Source organism: Ictidomys tridecemlineatus, chromosome 7, assembly GCF_052094955.1.
Source record: "Ictidomys tridecemlineatus isolate mIctTri1 chromosome 7, mIctTri1.hap1, whole genome shotgun sequence".
Lineage (NCBI taxonomy): Eukaryota > Metazoa > Chordata > Mammalia > Rodentia > Sciuridae > Ictidomys > Ictidomys tridecemlineatus.
In genome coordinates, this window is record NC_135483.1 from 36977966 (window position 1) to 37002834 (window position 24869).

Consider the following 24869-nt stretch of genomic DNA (forward strand, 5'->3'; position numbering starts at 1 on the left):
AACTAAAAAAATTTTTAAAAAATACCAAATATATTCTGATAATTTTTCCAGATAATGTTCAGAATTTATGTTTTTGACTCAGCCATAAAGAAGAATGAAATGATGGCATTGGCCAGTAAATGGATGGAACTGGAAATTATCATGCTAAGTGACATAAGCCAGTCCCAAAATATCAAAGGCTGAATATTCTCTCTGATATGTGGATGCTATCACACAGTAGGGAAGAGGGGAACAGAAGTTCATTGGATTAGACAAAGGAGAATGAAGGGAAGGGAAGAGGATTGGAATAGGAAAGACAGGAGAATGAATTGGATATAACTTTCCTATGTTAATATATGAATACATCACCTGTGAAACTCCAAATCATGTACAACCACAAGAATGAAATTCTAATTAGAATAAATTATACTCCGTGTGTATAATATGTCAAAATGTACTCTGCTGTCATGTATATCTAAAAAGAACAAATGCAAAAGAAAATCTATCTTGAGAGTATAAAATCTAGAAATATTAATCAAATTATTAACCATCTAGGGTAGTTATTTTTCATTCATGCATTGAAAAAATACCACCTTGAAAACTTACTGTGTGCCAGGTGCAGTAATGGACAAATTAGAAAAAGTCCTAGTTCTCATTCTAGTGTTTATTCTTGTGGATTTTCTAGCAGTAGTTTATGTATGTCAGAATAATGTGAGATTCTTTTTCAAAACATATAGTTGGTACCTTGACATCTCTCCCCAACAAGAAATATCAAAATATGGAAGAAAGAGGCTGTAGGCATTTTGAGTAATTTCTAGCTAGTTTTCCTTTAACTTCTTTCATTATGAAAAATTTTTTACATTCAAAAAGCTGAAAAAATAGTACAGTGAAAATTTATACTTCTGGATCCAATGATTATTGACATTTCCCCATATTTGCTGTGTATGTTTTCCCCAGCCAATTTTGATGCAATAGTATATCCTGAATTATTGCCCCAGAGAATCTTTGATTTAGTAGATGATGATGATGATGATGATGATGATGATGATGATGATGATGATGACAGTGATGACGATGAGGAGGAATTCTGTTTGAATTTATTGCAGGTATAGGAAGATGGTGGTAGAAGGCATATTAAGGTTGGATTGCCTTTCAGTTAGCCTCTAGAGTATTGTTTGTATGCTGGTCAAGATTATTATAGAGTGATGTTATCATCTAGATTATCTGATGCAGTCTGAATTCAGCATCATGGTACATTTTAAGAGTTTGTGTTTGCTCTTGATGAGTGGGGTTTTTTAAATTATATTGTGGCAGCTAGAAAAGTGATAGGCTTCCCTCTCCCCATGATATTAATATAGCCACTCTGTTCTTTTTGTCTTTACTCATGCTGTATGTTTTTATATCCATTCACCTTAACCTCTCTGTGCCTCTATATTTAAAGCAAAGCATACTTTCTGCCCAACTTCCCCAGATGTTTAAAATATTGTTGCACTTGTTTTCTGAACTTCAGGGAGAAGTCTGATAATCAAATTGTTGCCCCATTGTACATGTCATTTTTCTCAGTCTCCTTTCGAAACTTTTTCTTTATTTTTGGTTTTTATCAAACCTGAGCATATGTTTTCTGATGTTGTTTTGCTGTTCATGAGCATCTTGAATTTGTAGGTGTTCATCTTGTACAAATTTAGGGATATTTTCAGCTATTATATATTCAGACATTTTATCCTGCCACATTCTCTTATTCCCACCTTCTGGGACTCCAAAGAAACTTTATGTTAGATGTTTTGATATTGTTAACAAGTTCCCTGAAACTGATGAGTTTTTTTCTCTCAATATTTACTCTCTTCAGATTGGATAATTTTTATTGATCTTTTTCCAATAGATTATTTCGTCATCTGCATTCTGCTATTAAGACTATCTAGTAAACTTTTCATTTTAGAAATTGAATTTTTCATTTCTAAAATGACCATGTTTTGTTGTTGTTATATTTCTATTTCTATGTTAAAGCTTCACATTTTTTCATATACTACAAGCATATTTTCCCTTATCTCACTGAGTATAATTATTGCAGCTTTAAAATCCTGTTACTTGGTCTCTTGGTTATCTTTTTCTTAGGAAATGTTTTCTTTTTCTTTTCCTTTTTTTTTTTTTTTTAGGTTGGCACGATGTCTTTATTTTATATTTACATGGTGCTGAGGATTGAACCCAGTGCCTCATGCATGCTAGGCGAGCACTCTACCACTAAGCCACAACCCCAGCCCTGGAAATGGTTTCTTATGGAAGGGGAAATTTTGTTTTGTTTGTTCTACAGAGCCTTCAGTAATTGGTTTTTGTATTTTGTACACAGTTTATCTGTGAAAGAGGTTACCTATTAAAAACTTTCTCTGACATAACAAAAGCTGAACTTCAGATATGCTTCTTTATCCTTTAATTGCCTCTCAAGTTTCTTTCTAAACTATAGCTCTGTAGTATTATGCACAAAGAAATTCCCTCATTTCTCTGCCCAGGTGGAGTCAATCAGAGCTGCCATGGTAAAACAGTGGTAAGAATGAAGTTTGTCACGCTCAGAACCTGCATCCTTTTTCCTGCATCTTCCCCATCGCTACCCATGACATGAACTTTTTGGTCACCAAAAATGAAAGGATTTAGATGCCTTGAAAAGTACCACTGTTACCTCATCAGGAACAAAAGGAAAGAGAAAAATCCCACAACAAGATAAAGATAAAAATAGTATATGAAAGCTGATGAAGGAAAACTCATGGCATAGATGTGGGCATGCATGTACATGAATCAAAACAAAGAATTAAGGGAGGGGAAGGAGCCAGCTGTGCCCACCTTTGTGTTAGGCATTTAACATCTGTGGTCTCTGTAATCTTCAGAACAACTCTGAAATGATTTGCAGTATTTCCATTGTATTTTGAGTCTCAGAAGCTGAAAGAACACAGATGATTTTCTCCACACATAATTTTATAAATGGATATGCAGAAAAGAAAATGTCTCTTTGCTTTCCTAAGGTTAGTTTTAATCATCTGAAGTCCCTCTAGGAACATTGGTAAGGGTTTTCAGGTTCTGCCAGCTTCCTCAGTGGGAACCCCAGGTACCTGGTTTGGGAAAATTAGCTTAAAAGCTGCACTACAACTCTTTTATATGTTCCAGTTCTTTACTTTATTCAAAAAGTAAACTTGATTGATCTTCAGCTTAGTTCAGCTGTGATTAGACCCTCATTTCCCAGCTCCCTTTCTCTTCTTCCACCCTATTCCCAATTCCCAAGTCAACTACTTCCTAAGAGGGTTTATGATCCAGAACCTTAAGAAGAGCTTGAGTGCTATTCAGTAGATATGTAGAGATTACCTTGCCAGTGAGGGGTAGATTATTTGGGGCTGGAATTCTTCCTTACAGATACTCTTATACCCTCTGACCTCTGATGTTCTTGTCCTCATGCTCACTCTGAAATTTCCAGTCAGAAGAGAGAGAAACGTGTAAACAAGAGACATTAACTTTTTCCACACATAGCCCAAGAATCTAAATCCAAGTTCTTCTCTCTTTAATTTTCTTTTTATTCCTCTTTATGCTCAAGGCTCTGGAATAGACCATTAGTTCTTCTCTGGGAGTGACTTTGCCTTCCGAGGACCATTTGGTAATGTCTAGGAAATTTTGGTTTTCAACTTGAGGAATCCTATTTGCATTAAGTGAATAGAACCCAGAGATTCTACTCAATATATTAGGAAGCAGGGCCTGGGTTGTAACTCAGTGATAGAGCATTTGCCTAGCACACATGGAGGCACTGGGTTTGATCCTCAGCATCACATAAAAATAAATAAATAAAATAAAAGATATTGTGTCCAACTACATCTAAAAATATATATTTTATACTTACACACACACACACACACACACACACACACACACACATACACACACACACACACACACAGAAGCACATGGCACTACCCCACAGCAAAGATTTACCTATCCCTAAATGTCACTAGTGCTGAGGTTAAGATTCCTAGAGCCTTTTTCTGTGTTCCTTCACTATCCCTTGCCTTCACAAGGCATTGCCTCTGGTGTGATTAAAGTGTTAGGGGAGCCACTGCAAATTTACACCAGGAAATTTTAGTTTCCCAGATCCATCCAACATTTCAGAACTATAAGGATAGCCCTTTCTGGTGGAGAACAGGGATGGACATTTAATGGACTCTTGGGGTGGAACCTGGTGGAATTTGTGTAGAGAAATACAGGAACCCTCAGTCCTCGATGTAGGCATTGAAAGTGAACTGTGGCTTCTAGGAAGCTGGAGTTAAGACATGTCTTTTTAAGGATATTGCTGGTAAGGCAAAACTCTACCTTTATGCACTTGGGGTTTTTCAGCTGAGCCTATGAATTAGATTGACATAGATAGATCAACAAGAGAAAAGTATACCAATTTTTTTAATATAAGTTTGTGTTACGTGGCACAGGAGCCTTCATGAAGAAGTGAAGACACACAAATGCAAATAGAGCTGAACACTTACATGCTAAATTGGACAAAGAGTAGTAGAGTGTGAAAATGTGATAAGGGCATGGGCCAGGATCAGTAATTGGGTAAAGAAGTAACTAGGAAGATAAGGACTAATTCAGTGTGGTTTGTTTGTACAGATTCCTGTGGCCTCAGTTCCCCATCCTTAATGATAAAAATAACACTTAGTTTCTGGTATAGGGAGACATCTTTCACATGGGAATTTTTCATCTCCTGCTTTTAAAAAGAAGGAAGGTCAGTGTGATCTTTTTGCAGATGGTCATTTTCAAGTGTCTTTAACTCAAAACAGTCAATATGCTACAGTGGCTTATTTTGAGGTAGCATGTTCTAAACTCCTTTGGTATAAAAGTAATACATGAATACATGGTTGTAGGGGAAATTATCAAGGGTGATTTAATTTATAGATATTAAGAGAATTTGAAAACATTTTAGATTGACCATAAAAATAATTTTGGCTACAGTTATTTTTTAGATGAAATCAATTATGAAAAATTATCACTTGCTCAATATCTATTATTCATGTCATTAAAATGCCACAGTTTTGTGTAAAATTTTATTGCAACACTAAAATCTGTTCACGAATTTGCCTTTTTACTTTTTTTTTTCTTTAAGGTGATTAAGAGTCCTTTTAAAAAGGGGGGGTGGCCAGGAGATGGAGAACATTGTTTCTACCTGAAATCAATTTTTTTCCTCTGTTGGAATGAAAATCCTAGTTACAAGAGCAGGGGTGAGACACAACCCAAACATTAATCTGTATCCTTGAAAACTGCAGATAAATATAAAATATAACTGTTATAATGACCTCATGTCAATACCGATATTAGTTCTGATTAGTACCCATAATTACCTTAGACCTTTCACCACCTAACCAGTATAAACCCAACTTGTTCAATATTACAGTGTGGGGCAATAAAGTTCTCTGCGTTACAATAAAGTGCTCCAAGGTTTCATGTCTGTAAAAAAAAATCACTGAATGATTCTCACCCTTCCTTCTACCCTCCTAGCTTTGACAAATGTCTGGATAAAACAGGATATTATTATGTTGAAGCATATGGAACATTAATGGTTTGATTAAAAACTTTTAATTTATAGGTAGTTATGTGCTGAATTAGAAGTCAAATCCTAATGTTCTCTCTGCCCAGTATACCTTTGCTTGAAGTGTATCTAGGGCCCCTTGAGTCTTTTTTTTTTTAAGAGAGAGAGAGAGAGAGAGAGAGAGAATTTTAATATTTATTTTTTTAGTTATCGGCGGACACAACATCTTTGTTTGTATGTGGTGCTGAGGATTGAACCTGGGCCGCACGCATGCCAGGCGAGTGCGCTACCACTTGAGCCACATCCCCAGTCGCCACTTGAGTCTTAAATAATTCACAGAGTAAACTAGAACATTACATTCCTCTGTTTAACATGTTTAACCATGACAAACTCTTATGATAAAATAACAGTTTAGTCAAAGCCACTTAATGTAGTACCACTTGGGAGTAAGCTGAAAAGGTCGTAGGTAGAAAGACCAAGAAATTCTTGGGGAGTAACTAACAATATTTGTTTCACATTTGGGGGAAAAAATAAGTAGTCATTATTAAATCAGCTACCTATAAGATTCTCAACCTTTTACCCCACAGGGCCTTGATGATAATGTTTTACTTCACTTCTTTTTTATGCTGAGTTTTTTTATCATAGTACAGATGTCAGACAGTGATTCAAAAGCCTCCTTAAGAAAGTTTTCTATTTTTATTTTTAAATATTTCAGAGTCATGGTGCTTCAGTTCAGATCTCATTTTTGTAGTATTACATGGAATCTGTTCTTTAATACATTGTATTTAATTATATTGTAGATATTTCTAATAATGTGATTTTTAAAGAAAAAGAAATGAAGGTGTTTTGGAGTAAGCTAAAATATGCTGTCTCTGCCATGTCCTTTCTACCCATTATTTTTCTTATAAATGGGCATTTATTTATTTATTGTACCAGGGATTGCACCCAAGGGCACTTAACCACTGAGTCATATCCCCAGTCCTTTTTATTTATTTTGAGACAGGGTCTTGCTAAGTTGCTTGGGACCTTGCTAAGTTGTATTTTGCCTTTACTTCTGACCCCTGTTCTTGTTGATTCTAATCATGGGTAACTTAGACTATGAGGTATACTTATGCTTATTTTTGGCTTTTAGTTTATTTAACAATCATTTGTTAGGCACCTGCTAAATGCTAGAATCTGAAGACTAAGGCCAACCCTACACTCAGGAATTTCACATTGTATGGTTCTAGTGTGAGGGATTTTAAAAATAATTATAATACATTGGTAAATGTTGTAGGCAAATGTGGTTATCTTTAGATATACAGAGAAAAAAAAAGTAACTCTGTTTATAAAGAAAACTTGACCAAGAAGACTTTATGGAAATAACATTGAATCTCAGTCCTAAAAGGAGTAGAACTTCATCAAGCAGATATTAGGGAAGAGATGTCTTCACCAGAAGGAACTATGTTAAGAAAGCCTTGGAGCTAAGTTGGGAATGTGAAAGAATGTTATAAGCAAAGGAGAGACACATGGTCATCAATTCTTAGAGTAATTGAACCATTTTACTCTATCTCAGCGTGGAAAGAGCTTTTTGAAGATGAGGAATTGAAGAAGCAGTGATGCTAATAGGCTTAATAGCAAGAGTAGCAACTACAGCTTCAGCAGGGATAGGTTCATACAATGCCACATTAGGATTTCACATGCAAGAAAGAACCAGTTAAGGGTCTTAGAGGCATGACATGACCCAATTCAAATTTTTAAATAATACTTCTGTATGATGTATGGTGAATTGCAGGGAAGTAAGAATTGAGGAAGGAAACAAGTTAGTAGGCTATTGAAACAACTTACATAGGCTTGAGGGCCTTGGTCAAGAAGGTGGCAGTAGAGACGAAGAGAAGCACATACATTTGCGATACATTGGTATGTAGTATGATAACGCATGAAAACATTTGAATATGATTAAATTCTTGGCAGTATCCATGAGATGGATGGAGAAGGAGCCATTTAGTGAAATAGAAAAGGTCCAAAGACAGATGGGTTAGAAGGTCTCTGCTGGATATGGGCTCATTGAATTTTTCAGTGCCCATGAGATCTGTAAACAGAATTGCTAAGTTCTGGAACTGAGAAGACAGGTATACATTAGAGACACCAAAATTAGAGCTGTTATCAGAGAGATGGTATTTAAAACTAAAGGTGTATATGAGACTGCTTAGAAAATGGAGTATATAGTTAAAAAAAAAAAAACTCTGAGAGCATTGTGTAGTTCTAACACTTAGAAGCTAAGAAGCAGCAGCCAGTAAAAGAGGCAAAGAGAAACCATACATTAAGGAGAAAATTATGGGAGTCCACAGGTTTTAAGAAGACAGAGAACAAAGTGCAGCTTGCAGAGACAAATAAGATAGAAACTAAAAATTGGTGACTTAAGAAAAGCAGTTTGAAGAGCATGAAGGGGACAGAGGTCAGTGTGGTATGAGTTGAAGTATGATTTTCAATTTTAAAAGTGAACATTCTTTTCTCCATATTGAGATATTTGACTTTGAAGAGGAGGGAAAATATGAAATTGTAACAGCTGCAGGCTTTAAAAATGCTAGCTCTGGGTGCAGTGGTGCACACTTGTAATTCCAGTGGCTCTGGAGGCTGAGGCAGGAGGATCACGAGTTCAAAGCCAGCCTTAGCAAAAGCAAGGTGCTAAGCAACTCAGTGAAACCCTGTCTCTAAATAAAATACAAAATAGGGCTGGGGATGTGGCTCAGTGGTTGAGTGCCCTAGAGTTAATCCCTGGCACCCTGCCACACACACCAAAATGCTACCATTTATCTTGGATTCAAGTTCTAGCCATACCTTTTATCAGCTAAATATCTTGGGGAAATTTAAAACTCTGGAAACATGATATTAATTGTACTGTGTCATAGGATTATTGACTATTAGGTGAGATAACAGCATAGTATTTACTAGTGTTAAGTACTCATGCAATGTTAGCTATTATATATGTGCATGATATTTATAGTGATATGAATCTGTATATAAAAGAATATTTCATATAGCATAAGTGCCTGAAAAGAATTAGGTTTTAAATTGCTAAATACTGACCAGATATTTTTCATTTAAGTAGCTTCACCCATGGGATTTAAAACACATTCAGAGTACATTTTCTCTCTTGGAAGCATTTTAATAGCCTACTTTTTGGGGTGCCAAATTTACACAAAAGCAGTTTAGCCAAGCAGTGCTATTGATGATTTCTTCTTTATCTAAAAAAGATTTTAAATATATTGTGTTAAAAAAGAGGAGAGTTCGAAGCCGGTAGAAAATCTTGAGAGTCAAATCTGGCCACCAGAGGGTGCTGGATAGCCAGCAACCTGGGCCTCTCGTAGAGGCTGAAATCTTGCCCTCCTGAGAGGGGTTTCTGTAGATGCCTCTGTTCATATCCATGGAGTGCAGTAGCCTCGTGTTTTCTGAGTCCCAAATACCATTGATCTGAAGATGGCCCATCTTCTTGACTCTTCAGGACCAATGATGCAGGTGGAGGCCTTCCATCTTCAACAAACCTTTAAAATTCCTGAGTCAAACAATTTAACTTTATTTACACCCTGCTTATTCAAAATTTGCTTTGGTAACAATTGAGTTAATTTAGGATTATTTAATTTTATTCCATTCTACTGGTTGCCCTTTTGTTATTACTAATCCTTAGGCATTCTGTAAGTTACTTAATTAATATGATTTAAAAGATTTTACAGAATAAGTTATGTTATTCAATACTTGGTCACTCTGCAAGGTTAAAAACTCATTACAATAAAGTGCCTTTTTGTTGTTTGTTTTGTTTTGGTTTAATATTTAGAGCAAAGATTTGCCAAGGGAAAAACAATTTCTGGTGATTGAAAATTAGAAGGTAGCTAACAACCAGAAAGCTACCTCAATATTTAAGAGTTCTTTCTCCTTTCTTTTGACAAAATGGTCCAGTACAGCTGGAAGTTGTGACTAAAAATGGACTGTGACAGTGAGGCTAAAAAGGCTTTGTAGTAGGTACAGTTGAGATTAGGTAGTGAACATACCTATGACAAGTAGGTATTCTTGAGAAGAAAGCAACAGTTAGGGCTGTCCATCTCTGCCTATTTCTAATGGCTGAGAGTGATAAGAGGATACCTGTGGGTTGGTGGTTGCCAGACTGGGGTGGGCTTCACAGGGTTACAAGATCATGTACTCTGGTTAAAAGAACTATAGCAGGAAAAGGTTTGGTCATATGGACATTCCTAGCTGAAAACAGGCTAGAAGAACTAAGATAAATAGGGGCATCCAGAAATGTGCTGTTATGTGAACTAACTTGCAGTATTTGAGTGTGTCTGAAGGTCATTCCTTTGCATGCAGTGTTTTTCAAAATTAATTTCTCTCTTTCTGGTATTGCACCTCTACTCTGAATCTAATAAGGCAAAGAAAATTTCACTCAACAATATTCTTGTTTAAACATGTTTTAGAGAATTCCAGTATTTGTTGGTACCAGATACTGGATACTCATACTAGGGCTGATCCATCATTTGTTTGGGATTGGGAGTTACATGACCTTGTCTGTGAATATAAAACAGTATCAGAATAACTATCCAGTAGATATGCTAGTCTTTGAATAATGGTATGTATCAGTCACTTTCTATCTTAAGGAAAGTTCCTCAGGAACACATTGAATTTAGTACCCACATAGCTTTTATTATTTTTTCCACAGGAAGTAAACTAACAGTATGTCTTTCATTTGGTAGTAATTAAAGATGCATTTTTCCTTTTATCCTTATTAAAATGGACTTTTTAAAGATGTAGCTGAAATTTCATCCTGCAAAATAAAATGTAAAGATTTACTAGTAAAACTACTTCATATTAATGTATATTATTCAAACCAGAGCTCAAATTCTGATCCCCAAGTTTCCACTCAAGACCACAGTCTCCTGACTTTCCAGTACGTAGATGCAAAGTGAGATCAGTTACTCATTATAAAGTACCCCAGCAACAGTCTCTGCCTCCAATTCCATGTCTCCATTAGTAGTGAGGCCACTCAGAAAGTAGGTTTCTGGCTCAAGGGAAGATGAAGCCAAAGCTTTGCTTCCTCTGGGAGGGGCAGTAGCTGGATTGCACCTTGCCCTGACAATTTCTGGGAAACTTGGGAAGGCACTCATTTTTATAAGATAATATTAGAGGTAAAATTTTAGTGCCAAGTTCTCTATTAAATTGGTTGATACCAAAAAACAATTTGATACCATTTTCAGACACTCCTCCCCACAAAGAAAATAAAGCCTTTGTAGGCCATTCATTTACTATCGTCATCTAAGTGTGAAAATATTAGTTTGTAATAAAATGTCTACTCTAAGCTATTATGTTTGCAAATGACACTGGCATATTACTTTCTTGTCTTTATGTTCAGTCTAAGATGATGACATAACCCACAAACACTACTGTCTGCTCCACATACCAGAATAACGAGAGTTTGAAGCATCTACTTTTGTGGATTTTTTGGTGCATGTTAATTATACACAATAGTGGTTTCATTGTGGCATATTTGTCTGTGTATATAACATAGTTTGATCAGTTTCCCTCACAATGCCTCCTTTGCCCTCCCTCCTCCCTCCTCCAATCCCCTTCCTCTCCTTTAAAGGACTCCCTTCTGTTTTCATGAGTCCCCCCCCTCCCTGCCTTTTTTTCTTTTTCTTTTTTCTTTCCTTTTTTTTCCTCTAGCTTCCTTATGTGAGAAAAATCTCATGATCCTTTTCTTTCTGAGTTGGGCTTATTTCACTTAACATGATAGTCTCTAGTTCCATCCATTTTCCTGCAAATGACATAATTTTTATTTTATTGGCTCTTTTTACTTATGTATGACAGTAGAATCCATTTTAACATAATTATACAAGCATGGAATATATCTTATTTTAATTCTGACCCCAGTACATCTCCTTCCCTTCCCTTTCCCCATTCCCTATTTCCTTCTCTCTATTGAGATTTCTTCTACCATTTACCTAGTTTTTTTAAAATTAATTTCTTATGGATGTACACAATTATGAGATTGACTGTGGTGTATTCACTCCCTTTCTTTCATTTTCCTTTGTCTTATCCACTGAACTTCTGTTCCACACCCCACCTCATTGTGGGTTAACTTCTACATATCAAAGAAAACATTTGACCTTTGGTTTTTGGGGATTGGCTTATTCCATTTAGCATGATAGTCTCCAGTTTCATCCATTTACTGACAAATGCCATAAAGTTGTGCTTTATGACTGAGTAATATTCCATTGTGTATGTATACTACATTTTCTTTATCCATTCATCTGTTGAAGGGCACCTAGGTTGGCTTCATAGCTTAGCTATTGTGAATTGAGCTGTTTTAAACATTAATGTGGCTGTGTCACTGAAGTATGCTGATTTTAACTCCTTTGGATATATACTGAGAAGTGGGAACACTGGGTCAAATCATCCCTAGTTTTTTGAGGAATCTCCATACTGCTTTCCAGAGTGGTTACACCAATTTGCAGTCATACCAACAATGTATGAGTGTACCTTTCCCCCTACATCCTCACCAACATTTATTGTTACTTGTATTCTTGATAATTGCCATTCTGTATGGAGTAAGATTAAATCTCTTTGTAGTTTTAATTTGCATTTCTCTAATTGATAGAGATGTTGAATATTTTTTCATAAATTTGTTGACCCGTTCATATTTTTCTTTTGAGAAGTGTCTCTTAAGTTTCTCTACCCCAAATGACTAATTTTTGTTCTCCTTTCTGCAGACATACTGAATTTTCTTTATCCATTCATCTGTTGATAAGTACATAAGGCTGGTTTTAGAACTTGGCTATCATGAATTGTGCTGCTATATACATGCATATATTATGTTATGCATGTATCTCTAAGAAGCATTTACTTTTGAAAATTGGCATCTCACTCATAGGACACATTTAAGTTAATAATTAGCTAGTTTTATGTTCCTTTAGTATTTTTTTCATTTACATTTGTAGCATTTATGAACTTATTTTTTTTAAGATTTTATCTCACTCCAGTCAGAATGGCAGCTATTATACATACAAACAATAATAAGTGTTGGCGAGGATGCAGAGAAAAAAGTATATTCATACATTGCTGATGGGACGGCAATTTGATATAGCCAATATGGAAAACAGTATGGAGATTTCTTGGAAAATTGGGAATGGAACCACAGTTTGACCCAGCTATTCCTCTCCTCAATCTGTACCCAAAAACTTAAAAACAGGATACTACAGGGACACAGCCACATCAATGTTTATAGCAGCACAATTCACAATAGCTAAACTATGGAACCAACCTAGATGCCCTTCAATAGATGAATGGATAAAAAAAAAATGTGGCATATATACACAATGGAATTTTACTCAGCAATAAAAGAGAATAAAATCATGGCATTTGCAGGTAAATGGGTAGAGTTAGAGAAGATAATGCTAAGTGAAGTTAGCCAATCCCAAAAAACCAAATGCCGAATGTTTTCTTCAATATAAGGAGGCTGATTCATAGTAGGATAGGGAGAGAGGGAACATGGGAGGAATAGGCAAACTCTAGATAGGGCAGAGGGGTTGGAGGGGAATGAAGGAGGCATGGGGTTATTAATAATGGTGGAATGTGATGATCATTATCCAAAGTACAAGTATGAAGACACAAATTGGTATAAATGTATTATATATACAACCAGAGATATGAAAAATTGTGCTTTATATATATAATAAGAATTGTAATGCTGTCATATATAAATTTTAAAAAGGGTTTTTTTTAAAAGATGGACACAATATCTATATTTATTTTATTTTATTTATTTTTTGTTATGCTGAGGATCGAACCCAGTGCCTCACATGTACAAGGCAAGCTCTCTACTGCTGAGCTATAACCCCAGCCCTTTATGAACTTATTTTTAAACAAACATCAATGAAAAGAAATGGGCAAAAGCTGTCAGCATAAGTTTCATTCAATTAGTGGTTTGCATAACACTGATTATTATTAAAGTAGGCTTGGATTTTGTTTAAACATTTTCACAAGAGCCTTCCTATTCTTTTTTTTTTTCTTCTTCTTCTACCCTTTTAAATACCTGAATCTTTTCATGGAGTTTTAATTGAATTTGAACATTTGTCTTTAGTAACTGAGAAAATGAAAATATATTTCAGCCAAAAACCATACAATTTTAAGATTGAGGATGCTAAAATGTTACCCATTGGTAAATTTTATTTTCTAAAGCAAATAAGAATGAAGAACTTTATTTTATTTATTTTTGCTCTTTAAATTTTTATTAAAACACATTTGCTGTATTTGGAGTTCATCTTTTATAGGTAGCTATCAAACCATGATTCTTATTCTAGAGTGTTTTTTCAAAATCTACAGATTTAGATGCTTCAAAACTAAAGCTTTTAGGAATCCTATTTATTTTGAGGTGTTGCCTCCTTACTAAAAGTATTGTATTATTGTAATGATTACAAAATATCCTAATAATTATATTAGGATATCCATTGCAATCTGAATTTTGTGATTTATAGTTTTTAGCTCACCTTTATTTTAAAACTATTTTATAGATTTAAAAAAGTGAATTTTTACATCTTTGTGAAATGAAGACAATTAGTTCTTTGTCAAAATAAATGTATTACCAGACAAACAGAATAAACATGCAATGGAGCATGAGACCATCCTGGAATAAAATTAATGAGATATGTGGAAAATACCTTAATTTTCCCAGATACTCTTTTTGCTTTACTTCAATTACAAATTTATCTACTTTACCTCTACCCACCCACCCACACACACACTATTGAAAAGAACTTTCTGTTACTGCAGAATTGACGCTAGAGTTCACAGTAGGAATCCCACGTTCTAAAGAAAGTCACCAACAATTGAGTCAAGACACACCTCCCTCCAGAAATTAATCACTTACTCTGTAAATATTTATTAAGCCCCTACTGTGTTCCAGGCAGTATTCTAAGCACTGGGAATATAGTTGTTTACAAGACAAATCCTTATCCTGATGGAATTGACCATCTAGTGGAAGGGAAGACAGTAGCTCTCTCTTTACCTAGATTAAAGTCAAGTGAGGGGACTTTCAGAGAACCATTCACAAAGAATGGTGGTGTCCTTTAGAAAAGGAGGCTGGCATCTGCCAGCTGCCTACTAAACTAGTTAAACCTGTACATCCACTGACCTATCACTAAAACAGAGCTCAGTGAGCAAGTTTCTAGGCATTCTGGGAGGAGAGGTGGTTTATTAGTGTAGACACTCAAGCCTGTTTCTCTCCGGAAAAGTTTTGCAGGTAGGAAGACTTTTGTAGGTAGAGCTAAGGCCTGCAGGATAACAGGACCATAGTGTACTATGAAGAAGAGCCAAGGAGACTTCTCACCTTCCATAGGGCCCTGTGGTCCCAGGAGAGTGTGAAGCAGAATCTCCATGATCTTTGTGCTCTAAAAGAGGAGGTCAGAAGTGATAATGCTGCACAGATAGCTTCCAGGCCAACTAATATAATAAGATTATAGGCCAAACTAGAGGAGGACTAGGCTGCTCCTTTCCACCAGGAAAATACTGACCACATCAGAAAATATACAGATTTTCTCCTTTTGTGCACACACCACAAATAATCACCCACACCACAGGAAGGCATGGGAATCCTTCCTCACTGACAGTCATCATTTACCTGTCTCTTTTCCAGCACCCAGCAACAGAGGAGCTAGACCTTGGAAAGGAAGGTACTTCATTTAGCCCATGCTGACAGGAAGGGGCAAGATTTGTATTTAATATGAAATTAAAGTTAATAATTGCTCTGGACTTTGAATAACTAGAAGTGACCAGAAGTCAGTGAGATTTGGCCAATATTTCTTATGGGATATGTCAGGGAAATTTGGCATAATATAGCTCAAAAGGTGTGATTGGGGAAAAATTAAGTTGTTTTAAATTTATATAATAACGCCAAAGATTCAACGAACCAATCACCTAGTTACAGATATATTTCAAGAATAGTTTTTTTTAAAGCTTGTGATCTTACATATTTGTCATATTGTTAATTTTTTAAGAATTAAAGTACATAAAGACAATTAGTAAAGCATTTGTGGCTTCATCAGTGTTTTAAACTATTCAAAGTGTTACTGAGGTAAGACATCAAACAAAACTAATAAAACTTTTTCATCTGCTCTTAGTATGTCCAGAAGGATTTAATTACTGGTTGGTTTTGAGTTAGACAAATTTTGTTGTCTTGAGCTTTTAAAGCTACTTAAAATATATTTTAAGAGCAGAACTGTATGTGAATGATGTTTTTCTTGATATTCTTAGCAGACAAAACTACTTAATAGAAACTGAAAAACGTAAAAGAAAATGGTATACAACTGCCATTGAGGAGTGTAACTAAAATATGATCATCCCTTTTTCAAATGGGTGGCCAAGATTTCTCTAAGACAAGGTAATTGTTGTAATGCTCATCAGTTTATAGCTCATCAGCTAGATCCAAGATGAACACAGCACCATATCAAGCATGGGGGCAGTCTAACCTATATCTGAAAAAAAAAAAAAAAAAAAACATGCCTTAATGGTTTTGTCAGAGCGTATTGACAAAATTATGGAACCTATCCCAAAGGGCTATGTAGAAATATGGGTTTTTTAATTTTTTATTTTTTACTAAATAGTGCCGATTCAATAGAAAAAGTTAATAAGTGTATATACTTTTTCATTAGACCAATTATGACTAAACTGCATTAATGTTAGTAAAATATTTCACCAGGCACAAGCTGGTAAGAAAGATGAGATTTAAAAGTAGTGTCTGCCTATTTTTAATCTATAAACTGTCTTAAAAATTGTTGAATGTGATGAAGAAGGGTTTGTATAATTCTTAGAGACCCCAGAAATAGCTCTTGAATTCAATCCAAACTTACATTAGGGGTTTAATGTTGCCTTTTTGTGCCTTGCATAAGCCCCTCTAGCTATGTGATCTAATGTGGGTCACCTGAGTGACCACATTGTAAAATGAGATTTGTAACATTTACCCCTTGATTGTGATTGTTAGGATTAAATGATTTAGTGCACAGGACCTAAGATAGTATCCAGCATGTTGCAAATGATCAATAATCCCCTTCTTTTAATTGATATCACAAGGAAACCATTTTCTGCCTTTTCTTTGGGAATGAAAATCTAAATGACTTAAGTCTCTTCTTGATGCTCTGAGGTTAAAAAACCAAAACAATACTTTGTAGCAGTTTGCATTATAGTCTCAGAATATTTTTAGTCATTCAGTCACCAGAAGACATGGACCACTTAGCTCTAAACAAGGTAAATAATGTCTGTTTGAAGAAGAGTCTAACTAGTAGATTTGATGATAATACAGATATTTGAGTTCATGTTTTTAAGGGATTTACAGTGATTTACTTTTCTCCTATAATGTATCAAGTGCCTGAAATTATCACTCAATTATTTTTGCAAATGCATGTCTTAAATGTTTATGTAGGTTTTTCTTTAAACAGGCTTCATAGTTGTTTGAATTAACCTGAAAGTTTGCTCATTGTATTCTGCTTAGTGCCAGAAATTAAATCAGAAAAATGCCAAAGATATTAATGTTTTAACTTTTAAAATCTTGAGTACTACCTTTTATCCTTGTTGCTCAATCTTCTTGGTAAAAGCATCTTACCTTGATATACATAGAAGCCAATCAGAGGATCTGACTGAGTTTTGCTAGTTCTTTGGTGTGTTTTCTGCTCTTGTTTAGTAAAATGAATGTGGCAGCCTCCATGAACAGTGTTTTCTAAAACCAAACCAGATTCTGTTCAACACAGTAAAAATTTCAGCTAAAATGGAATATTAAGGGGAAAAAGAATATGTTGCTTCAGGCTACAAACATCTCAGAACAATCTAAGGCATGCACTGGTAAATCTTACAAAATGCTATAGGCAATTCAGCATTAAAATTGCCATAGAAAATTATTGTTGTTAGCCATTCTGTTGATAGTTCATATTGATAGAATTGCTAGCAGATGGGAAAATAGATGAGTCAGGATACAGTATTAGCAATCCATATTTTTTTAATCACAGGCTACTAATAAGGTTTGTAGCATCTGTGAGATTTATTTAAACAGTTGCTAGGAAAGTTTGTTTTCTCAGTAAACACAGAAAAACTTGTACAGGATTTTCTTCATTGACTCTTTAACTGTATGTACATGTGTTTGACTTAAATTAACATATAAGACCATTTACTTCATTGTGGTGTTGTCTTATTTATTTTAACATACTGATTATTCCAGCAATTTATAAATCCATTAAGCCTTGAAATGTTATCACATTATACATTTAAAAGTTTATAATACTTTATGTTGTTTTTTGAGATTTACCTAAAGAATCTCTAACATAAATTAGGACTGTTTTTGACAAAACAGAAAATAATATAAAAATCTAAAGGTCTTCCTCTAGACAAATAAAAAATATTTTAGAAAGTAATTCCATCTTATCACTTGACTGTGGTATTTTAAATTTTTAGAGTAGATTAGATGTGTAAACTTAAAAGAATTTCTAATTTTACTGACAGATCCTCCTGATGAATTATAAGCAGTGTTTCACTATTCAAAGTTCAGAAATAATCCTAATATTATCAGTGAGTTGATTTAATCTGATTGAATCTTAATCTTCTCCCATTACTTAGTTATTTGAACTGCTATTTTATGTAAGAACTAGAAAATGAGTTACTAGTTTGCATCTTTTACTTGGGTTTTCTTTTCTTTCTTTCTTTCTTTTTTTTTGGGGTAGAGATACTGAGAAACGTAATAATATGGACATCGATCTGTCATTTTACCTCTTATATGAAACATGATAATCCAGGATTTCCTTAACAAATGAGTTCCCTGTACTAAACTACCAGTTTCCAAACAGAATGTTTATTTCTATTGAAAAAATTTTGACTTTTTCATTGAATTTATGAACAAGCATCTGTTTATTCAAATCTCATTATTATTGAAAAGAGGTTTGGGGCTTTCCTTTAAAATTTTTAATTTGTTTTTAAAAACAAAAAGAGCTAGGAGATCCTAGTTTACCTGCTGACATGAAGCTTAAAGAATTCTGCCTTTTGCTGAGTTTTTGCTTTTTATTCCATTGCAGAATACTGTTCCACAAAAATGTTGTACACAGATTTTCAATTCACTGTGGCCTTCATATCTGAATACTTAAAAAACATTTTCATTTTTAGCTCAGGTTGAAGACCCTGGGAATTTCTCAGCACTGTACCCCATTTGTGGTGATTTCACATTTTCAACTCTGGATAGTGCTAATATGAGATTAAGAATATCACACTTAGTTACTGAAGATTTCTATTTAAATAGAGTGTGCTACTTGGAAACATGGCCACACTTCCAGTGAAATGTCATATTAAACAATTAGTTAATTTGAACTTGTAGAATGAAAAAGTATGTTTGTCCTCTAATAGAAAGTAGTTAACATGTTTCACTGTCTTTTGCCTTCTTTCTTCTCCTTCCTATTTAAAACTGCCTACGAAAATCTGTTAGATTTTCATGAAAGAAGAACATTTTAGCTTATTGAGGTTGAGACCTAATGGGTCAAAAATGGATAGAGGCTTTTGTGAGTCTTCTCCTCCCCAAATGATACAAATCAAACTGGATTATAGTCTTGTTTGGTTTTGAACCTGAGCTGGCTGCATCCCTTTACAATACTTTCTGCTGTCTCATAGATTTGGTTTCTTTTCTTGTTGGGGGGGAGGGAGTTGGTTACTGGGAATTGAATTGTCAAGCAGATAACTTAGTCATTAAAAAAATGACTTTTTACAGTGTCATACCAAATTTTTTTTCAGGCCCATACAGTTTATCTAATCTCAGTTTAAACCCTTTTATGGAAATTGATTTTAATTTCTTATTAATACTTCTTGCCCCTAATATTTATTATCTCAAATTTCCAGGAAGAGCAAAATTGCGAATAGATTTTAAAAAAAAAAAAACTTCAGGTAATGAGCCAATATTATTCTGAAACATCATTTCTTCAATATTTGTTTTTGAAAAAGCTGTACTTCCACTGCCTTTGCATCAAATTCCTCTCCTTGCACATCATTTAGTTTGTTCACTAATCAAACATGTGACTGTAATGTTGTAAAGATGGTCAGACTACAGTATTCTCTCGCACTGTGAATGCTTGCATATTTGAGAACCAGTTTGTTGTATATGTTCTATTTCATCATTAAATTCAAAATTAAATTGTATTAAACAGAATTAGCTTAAAACATTTATAAAAGCCATTTCCAGATGAGTTATTCATTTTTTACATTTGTTCACAATGTATATATTGTTTAAAATTCTTTTATTTACTAACTTGACTTTCCAGATTTTAAATTCCAGCAAACATAGATCAAAGACTTGTTATTGCAACTCTAGTTCACATCTGAATTTATTTTGGAATTAATATAATGTTATAAAGTGAGGGTAATAAGCTATACTGTGTTTTATATATCCTCAAAAAATGGCTCATATATAACATTTCTTTACTATATTGAAAAATATAAATTCAAATTGATTTACCATAACTTTGTTAATTCATAAATACAATAATTCTAAAGTGATTTCCTTCCTTTTCAGAAAGATTTTCAGGAAATCTGATTGTGATTAAGGAAACTTTGGTCAAAATAATATTGATATTAATTCAGGAAGCTCATCTTTTTCTTCTAATGCTATTTTATCTAATCTGTGAATCTTTTTACTTCTAAGGCATTGAGCAATGCTATTTTCCAAGACACTGAAAACATCACTTCTGCCATGTTTCTCTCCCAAAACATGTTCATGCCTGTGGGAGACTTAATAGCTATAGAAACCAAGTGCCAAATATATATCAGTAGGGCTTAATCAGAAATCAAACCCAGCCAGAGATTTATATCTATAAATGATACCCAATATATAAAAAAAATTTTAAATTCTCTTAACTTCTTTTTCCTTTATCTTTTTTCTATATCTGACATCTAAATTAGTCATATTTCTGCCACTATGACAAAATCTCTAAGAAAATCAACTTCAAAGAGGAAAAATTTATTTGGCTCACAGTTTCAGAAATTTCAGTCCATGGTCACCTGGCTCAGTCGCTGTGGAACTGTGATGAAGCAAAGTATCTTGGCAGAAGATATTCTGAAGCAGAGCTTTTCACCCCATGGCATCTGAGAAGCATAGAGAGAGAAGGAAGAAAAGACAGGGACAAGATAGTCCCCAAGGTTATAACTCCAAGGACCCACTCCCTCCAAGTAGTTTCTGCCTTCTATAGTTTCCACACCCTCCCAATATTTGATTCAGATGTGAATCCCTTAATACATCAGTACATTGATGAGGTCAGAGCCCTCGTGATTCAATCACTTCTCAAAATCCCCACTTCTGAACATTGCTTCATTGGAGAATTAAGCCTTCAATACATGAAACTTTGGAAGACTTTCCAGGTCCATACCATAACATGATAATCTAGAGTCATTTAGAAACCTACTAATATTGTTCTATTAAAATGAGAAGAGCCCCTGACTACAAAGGGATTGGGGATTATTTTCTATTGGACACTATAGACAGATTTTAAGCTCAGGAAGAAAACCTCCTTTCCCTGGATATTCTCCTCAACCATGATTTCAGTGGTAGCCTAAATGCTAATGATTCCCTTGGATTGTATCTTTAGCTTGAATCTTTCTCTTGGTTTCTTCCTACACCACCAAAATTGCAATCTATATATGATATCTCCAACTTGATATGTTGCTTATACCTCATACTTACCAGGACTAAAATCAGTTTTTTTAACAATATGCCTTATTGATAGTATCAATCTCTACCTCATTACCCATTCTAGATTTAGACCTGGAGTCCCCCAAAAGCTCATGTGTTGGCATGATCCCCAATGGTAGTACTATTGGGAGGTGATGGAAGCTTTAGGAAAGGAGAATCAAAGGAGTAATGCCTTTGAAGGGTTTATTTTCTCTCTCTTCTTTCTTCTCTCTCTGTATCTGTCTGTCTCCCTCTCCCCCTCCCCCTCTTCCCTCTTCCCCCCATGATGTTCTGCCTCACCTCAAGCCCCACAGGTTGGGACCAAGTAGCTGTGGACTAAAACCTCTGAAACCGTGAGCCAAAATAAGTGTTTCCACCTTTTAAATTGTTTTCTCAGATATTTTGCCTCATCTACCAAAAAGCTGATTAACATAGGAAATTGGTTTTGAGAAGTAAAGTTGTTGCTTTGATTGTACCCAACCATGTGGTTCAGAAGCCTTTGGAATTGGTTTGTGGGAAGAGTTTGGAAGGGTTTGGAAATGCAGTCTAGAAAAGCCTAGAATGTTGTAAGTGGAGCTTAATGGGTAATTATGGTGTGAGCTTGGAAGACCAGAATGCTGATAGGAATGTAGACAATGAAGATTGTGCTCATGAGATTTTAGAAGAGAATGAGGACTCTATTTGGAATTGGAGTAGAGGATTCATGTTATATACTGTCAAAGTGTTTGTCTGTATTTTGCCCATGCCCTGAAACTTTGAGTGGGACTGAGATTAATGGTGATGGACTTGTTTATCTGGAAAAGGAGATTTCAAGGTTGCTTTCAGATTTGCAGTAAGAATCTGGAACAAAAAGCAGTGTGACCAGAAAAATAAGCCCATGTAAAGTTGGGGCCAGGGAAGGTGTGGTTGCTGAAGAGATTAACACAATTAAAAAGAAGCCAAGTACTTTGCACTGGGAAAATAGAATAAGATGCCTTGAGGGCACCTCAGGAATTGACCTAGACCCCCCACTTCACAGGGTCAAGGACATAAAGGTATAAACTTGTTCGAAAGACTTTATTGGTGGAGTTGGAGGAGGTTGCTGCTCACACAAGTTTGTCTAGGGAATTGGTCCCCTGGAATTCACTCCCCTGTGCTCATATGTCCAGGTACTCAGAGGCTGCTTGCAGTTGTGGTTTAGGTAGACTCAGGTACTGCTCAAATCAGTGGCAGACCTTGACCTTGTCCACATGATGCTGATTTTATAGACAAGAATTAAAGGATCACCAAACTTGAAGCCACAATCACTCCTTAATTCTTCCTTTCTCTGGACCCTTCATAATCACTCAGTAAGCAATGAAAGCCCTACCCATTCTACTTTCACATTCTCATATCCCTCTTTCCTTTTCAGTGTTCACTTCTATTTTCCTGGTTGAAACATCTTCTTACTAAACTCTTAACAGTAACCTGCTGATGGGCTTTCCTACATCCATCCGCCGACAATCCATTTTCCATATCTACTATTGGAAATATTTTTCTGAAGTTCATATTTGATCATGTCACATCTAGCATTTCTTTCTCATCACATAAAGTTTGTAGCAGTACAATTAAGATCTTTAGTGATCTGGCCTTGCCCATTCTTTCCTGCTACAGGCTTCTATTCCTCCTTCCCACATAGATCTTCTTGAGTCTCAGCAGCCTGTTAGACATGCCCTAAGATGCCACACATTCCTGTCCCTAGTATGTTTCTGCTCATCTGTTTGTTTTTCCCCATACCCATCCTTTTTCTGATTTTCTACCCTCCAGTGAGTTATCTATGCACGGACTTGTCTTGCCAGCCAGATTGCAGGCTCATTATTCGAAGACTGTTTTATTCATCTCTATGTCTACAGTACTTAATCCATAGGAAATATCCATAAATATATTGAGTCCGCTGAAGTTCCCCACCAACCCACCTGTAGACAGCTAAATATGTACCTTATACAAAATCAGATTTCCTGTAACCTCAACCTTACACAGCGAAAAATCTGAAATCATATTTTTAAAAATATGCAAGCACTAGAAATAGGTATAAAAGCTTCTGCACTAGAGACATACTCTATGATTTTCATACCACCCTGGGCTTTTATTCACAATCTATTCTTATTTAGTTTAATGCTTTATAAGATTGTTTAATCGCTGTTCTAGTTACCAGTATATGAACAAACCAAACCCAGTGTAGAAATACAAGAGTATATGTCCTGTGATGGCCAAGAGGATGGGCTGACAGTTTTCATCAGATGAAGATAAAAATCGAAAAAAGAGAAAACTAATTTTGGCACAGATTAGTAATATGTATTACTAATAATGACTCACCATAAATAAAGGTTGCTTTAGTTCCTCTGCCCTCCTCTTTAGAAGGCAGTATATTTTGTAAAATACTTCAATAAGATATTCTGTTCAAGATGATTGACACAAAGTTTTATCATATAAAAAAACTAAAGTTTAGGTACTTTATTAATTTACCTTATATAGGACATCTGATTATTTAATGGTGTCAGATAGTGGTTCTTCACTATCACAGAGCTGTTTTTCACAAATTTTGCATATTGAAAATATAAAAATCGGGGCTGGGATTGTGGCTCAACGATAGAGCGCTCACCTAGCACATTTGAGGCACTGGGTTTGATCCTCAGCATCACATAAAAATAAAAAATAAAATAAAGATATTGTATCCAACTACAACTAAAAAATAAATATTTTTTAAAGAAAATATAAAAATCTGTTGAAGGAGGAGAATTTTTCTTCTGAGCAGTTTCTTTCCTGAATTCAATCCATTACTGTAATATAATATTTATAAACTACTGGCAGTTTGCCCCCAGTAAAGCTAGTACAAGATATTCACAGGTGTATCTTAGTGCAAAAAAAATTAAAATAACAATTGTTTGCTTTGTATGATGTTATTTCTGCTAGCATTAGAGTAACCCATTTGTTTGTTCTTATTCCTTCTTATCTACCCATCTTCATGTCATGATGTTTAGCAGTGTAGTTGGATAATTTCTAGAAATATGTACAATCTCTACATGATTCTAGATCCAAATGTTAAATTGTGGTGTTTATGAGTGTGATACAGAAATTCATAGATGAGAAAGACTAATGTGGACTAAAATAGAAATGATATCTTGAAGAACACTGACGTAGAATTGGATCCTTCGTAGACACAGCTGGGCATATCTGTCTCAGGGAAATGTGGCCAGGTGTCTGTTGGCCCTTCAAATCAATGTCACCTGTTGAGAAAGTTTCAAGGTTCCCTGTTGGCTTGTTTATCCCCACAATAATTTGAACAGAACTGAGCATAAAACTAATGAATGACTAATACATGAATTAAAATTAATTAATAAAATATAAGCTATAAATTCTATGTGTATATTATACCATAACATAAAAAGCTAGGTTGATTTTGTGACATGACTAAAGAATAACAGAATTTATTTTGCATGTACCAGAGCTTCTACCCCAAAGTGAGTGGTGTTCATCTTCCCATTCCATTATGGGAACCTGTACACTCTTCTCCGTAACACTGCTATTTCTCAAAATATCTTTGGAATTCCTCCTCTGAATTTCCTTCAGAGGCTGACTCATTCTTTTCAGTATCCTCAGAATCTTTTTCAGCTA

At 35.0% G+C, this 24869-nt stretch overlaps 1 protein-coding gene across 3 annotated transcripts in view; it reads left to right on the forward strand.

Annotated features, from left to right (window-relative positions):
• Stk3 (serine/threonine kinase 3) overlaps window positions 1-24869 on the forward strand; it is a 272590-nt gene that overhangs the window by 244441 nt on the left and 3280 nt on the right. Inside the window, exon 11 of one of the 3 annotated variants that reach the window (XM_078016883.1) lies at window positions 2133-24790. The exons of the other annotated variants lie outside the window; for them this stretch is intronic. Coding sequence (XP_077873009.1) covers window positions 2133-2351 — 219 coding nt within the window. The 3' untranslated portion in view covers window positions 2352-24790. Of the gene's footprint in view, window positions 1-2132; window positions 24791-24869 lie in introns of those variants that run through there. 3 annotated transcript variants of the gene reach the window in all.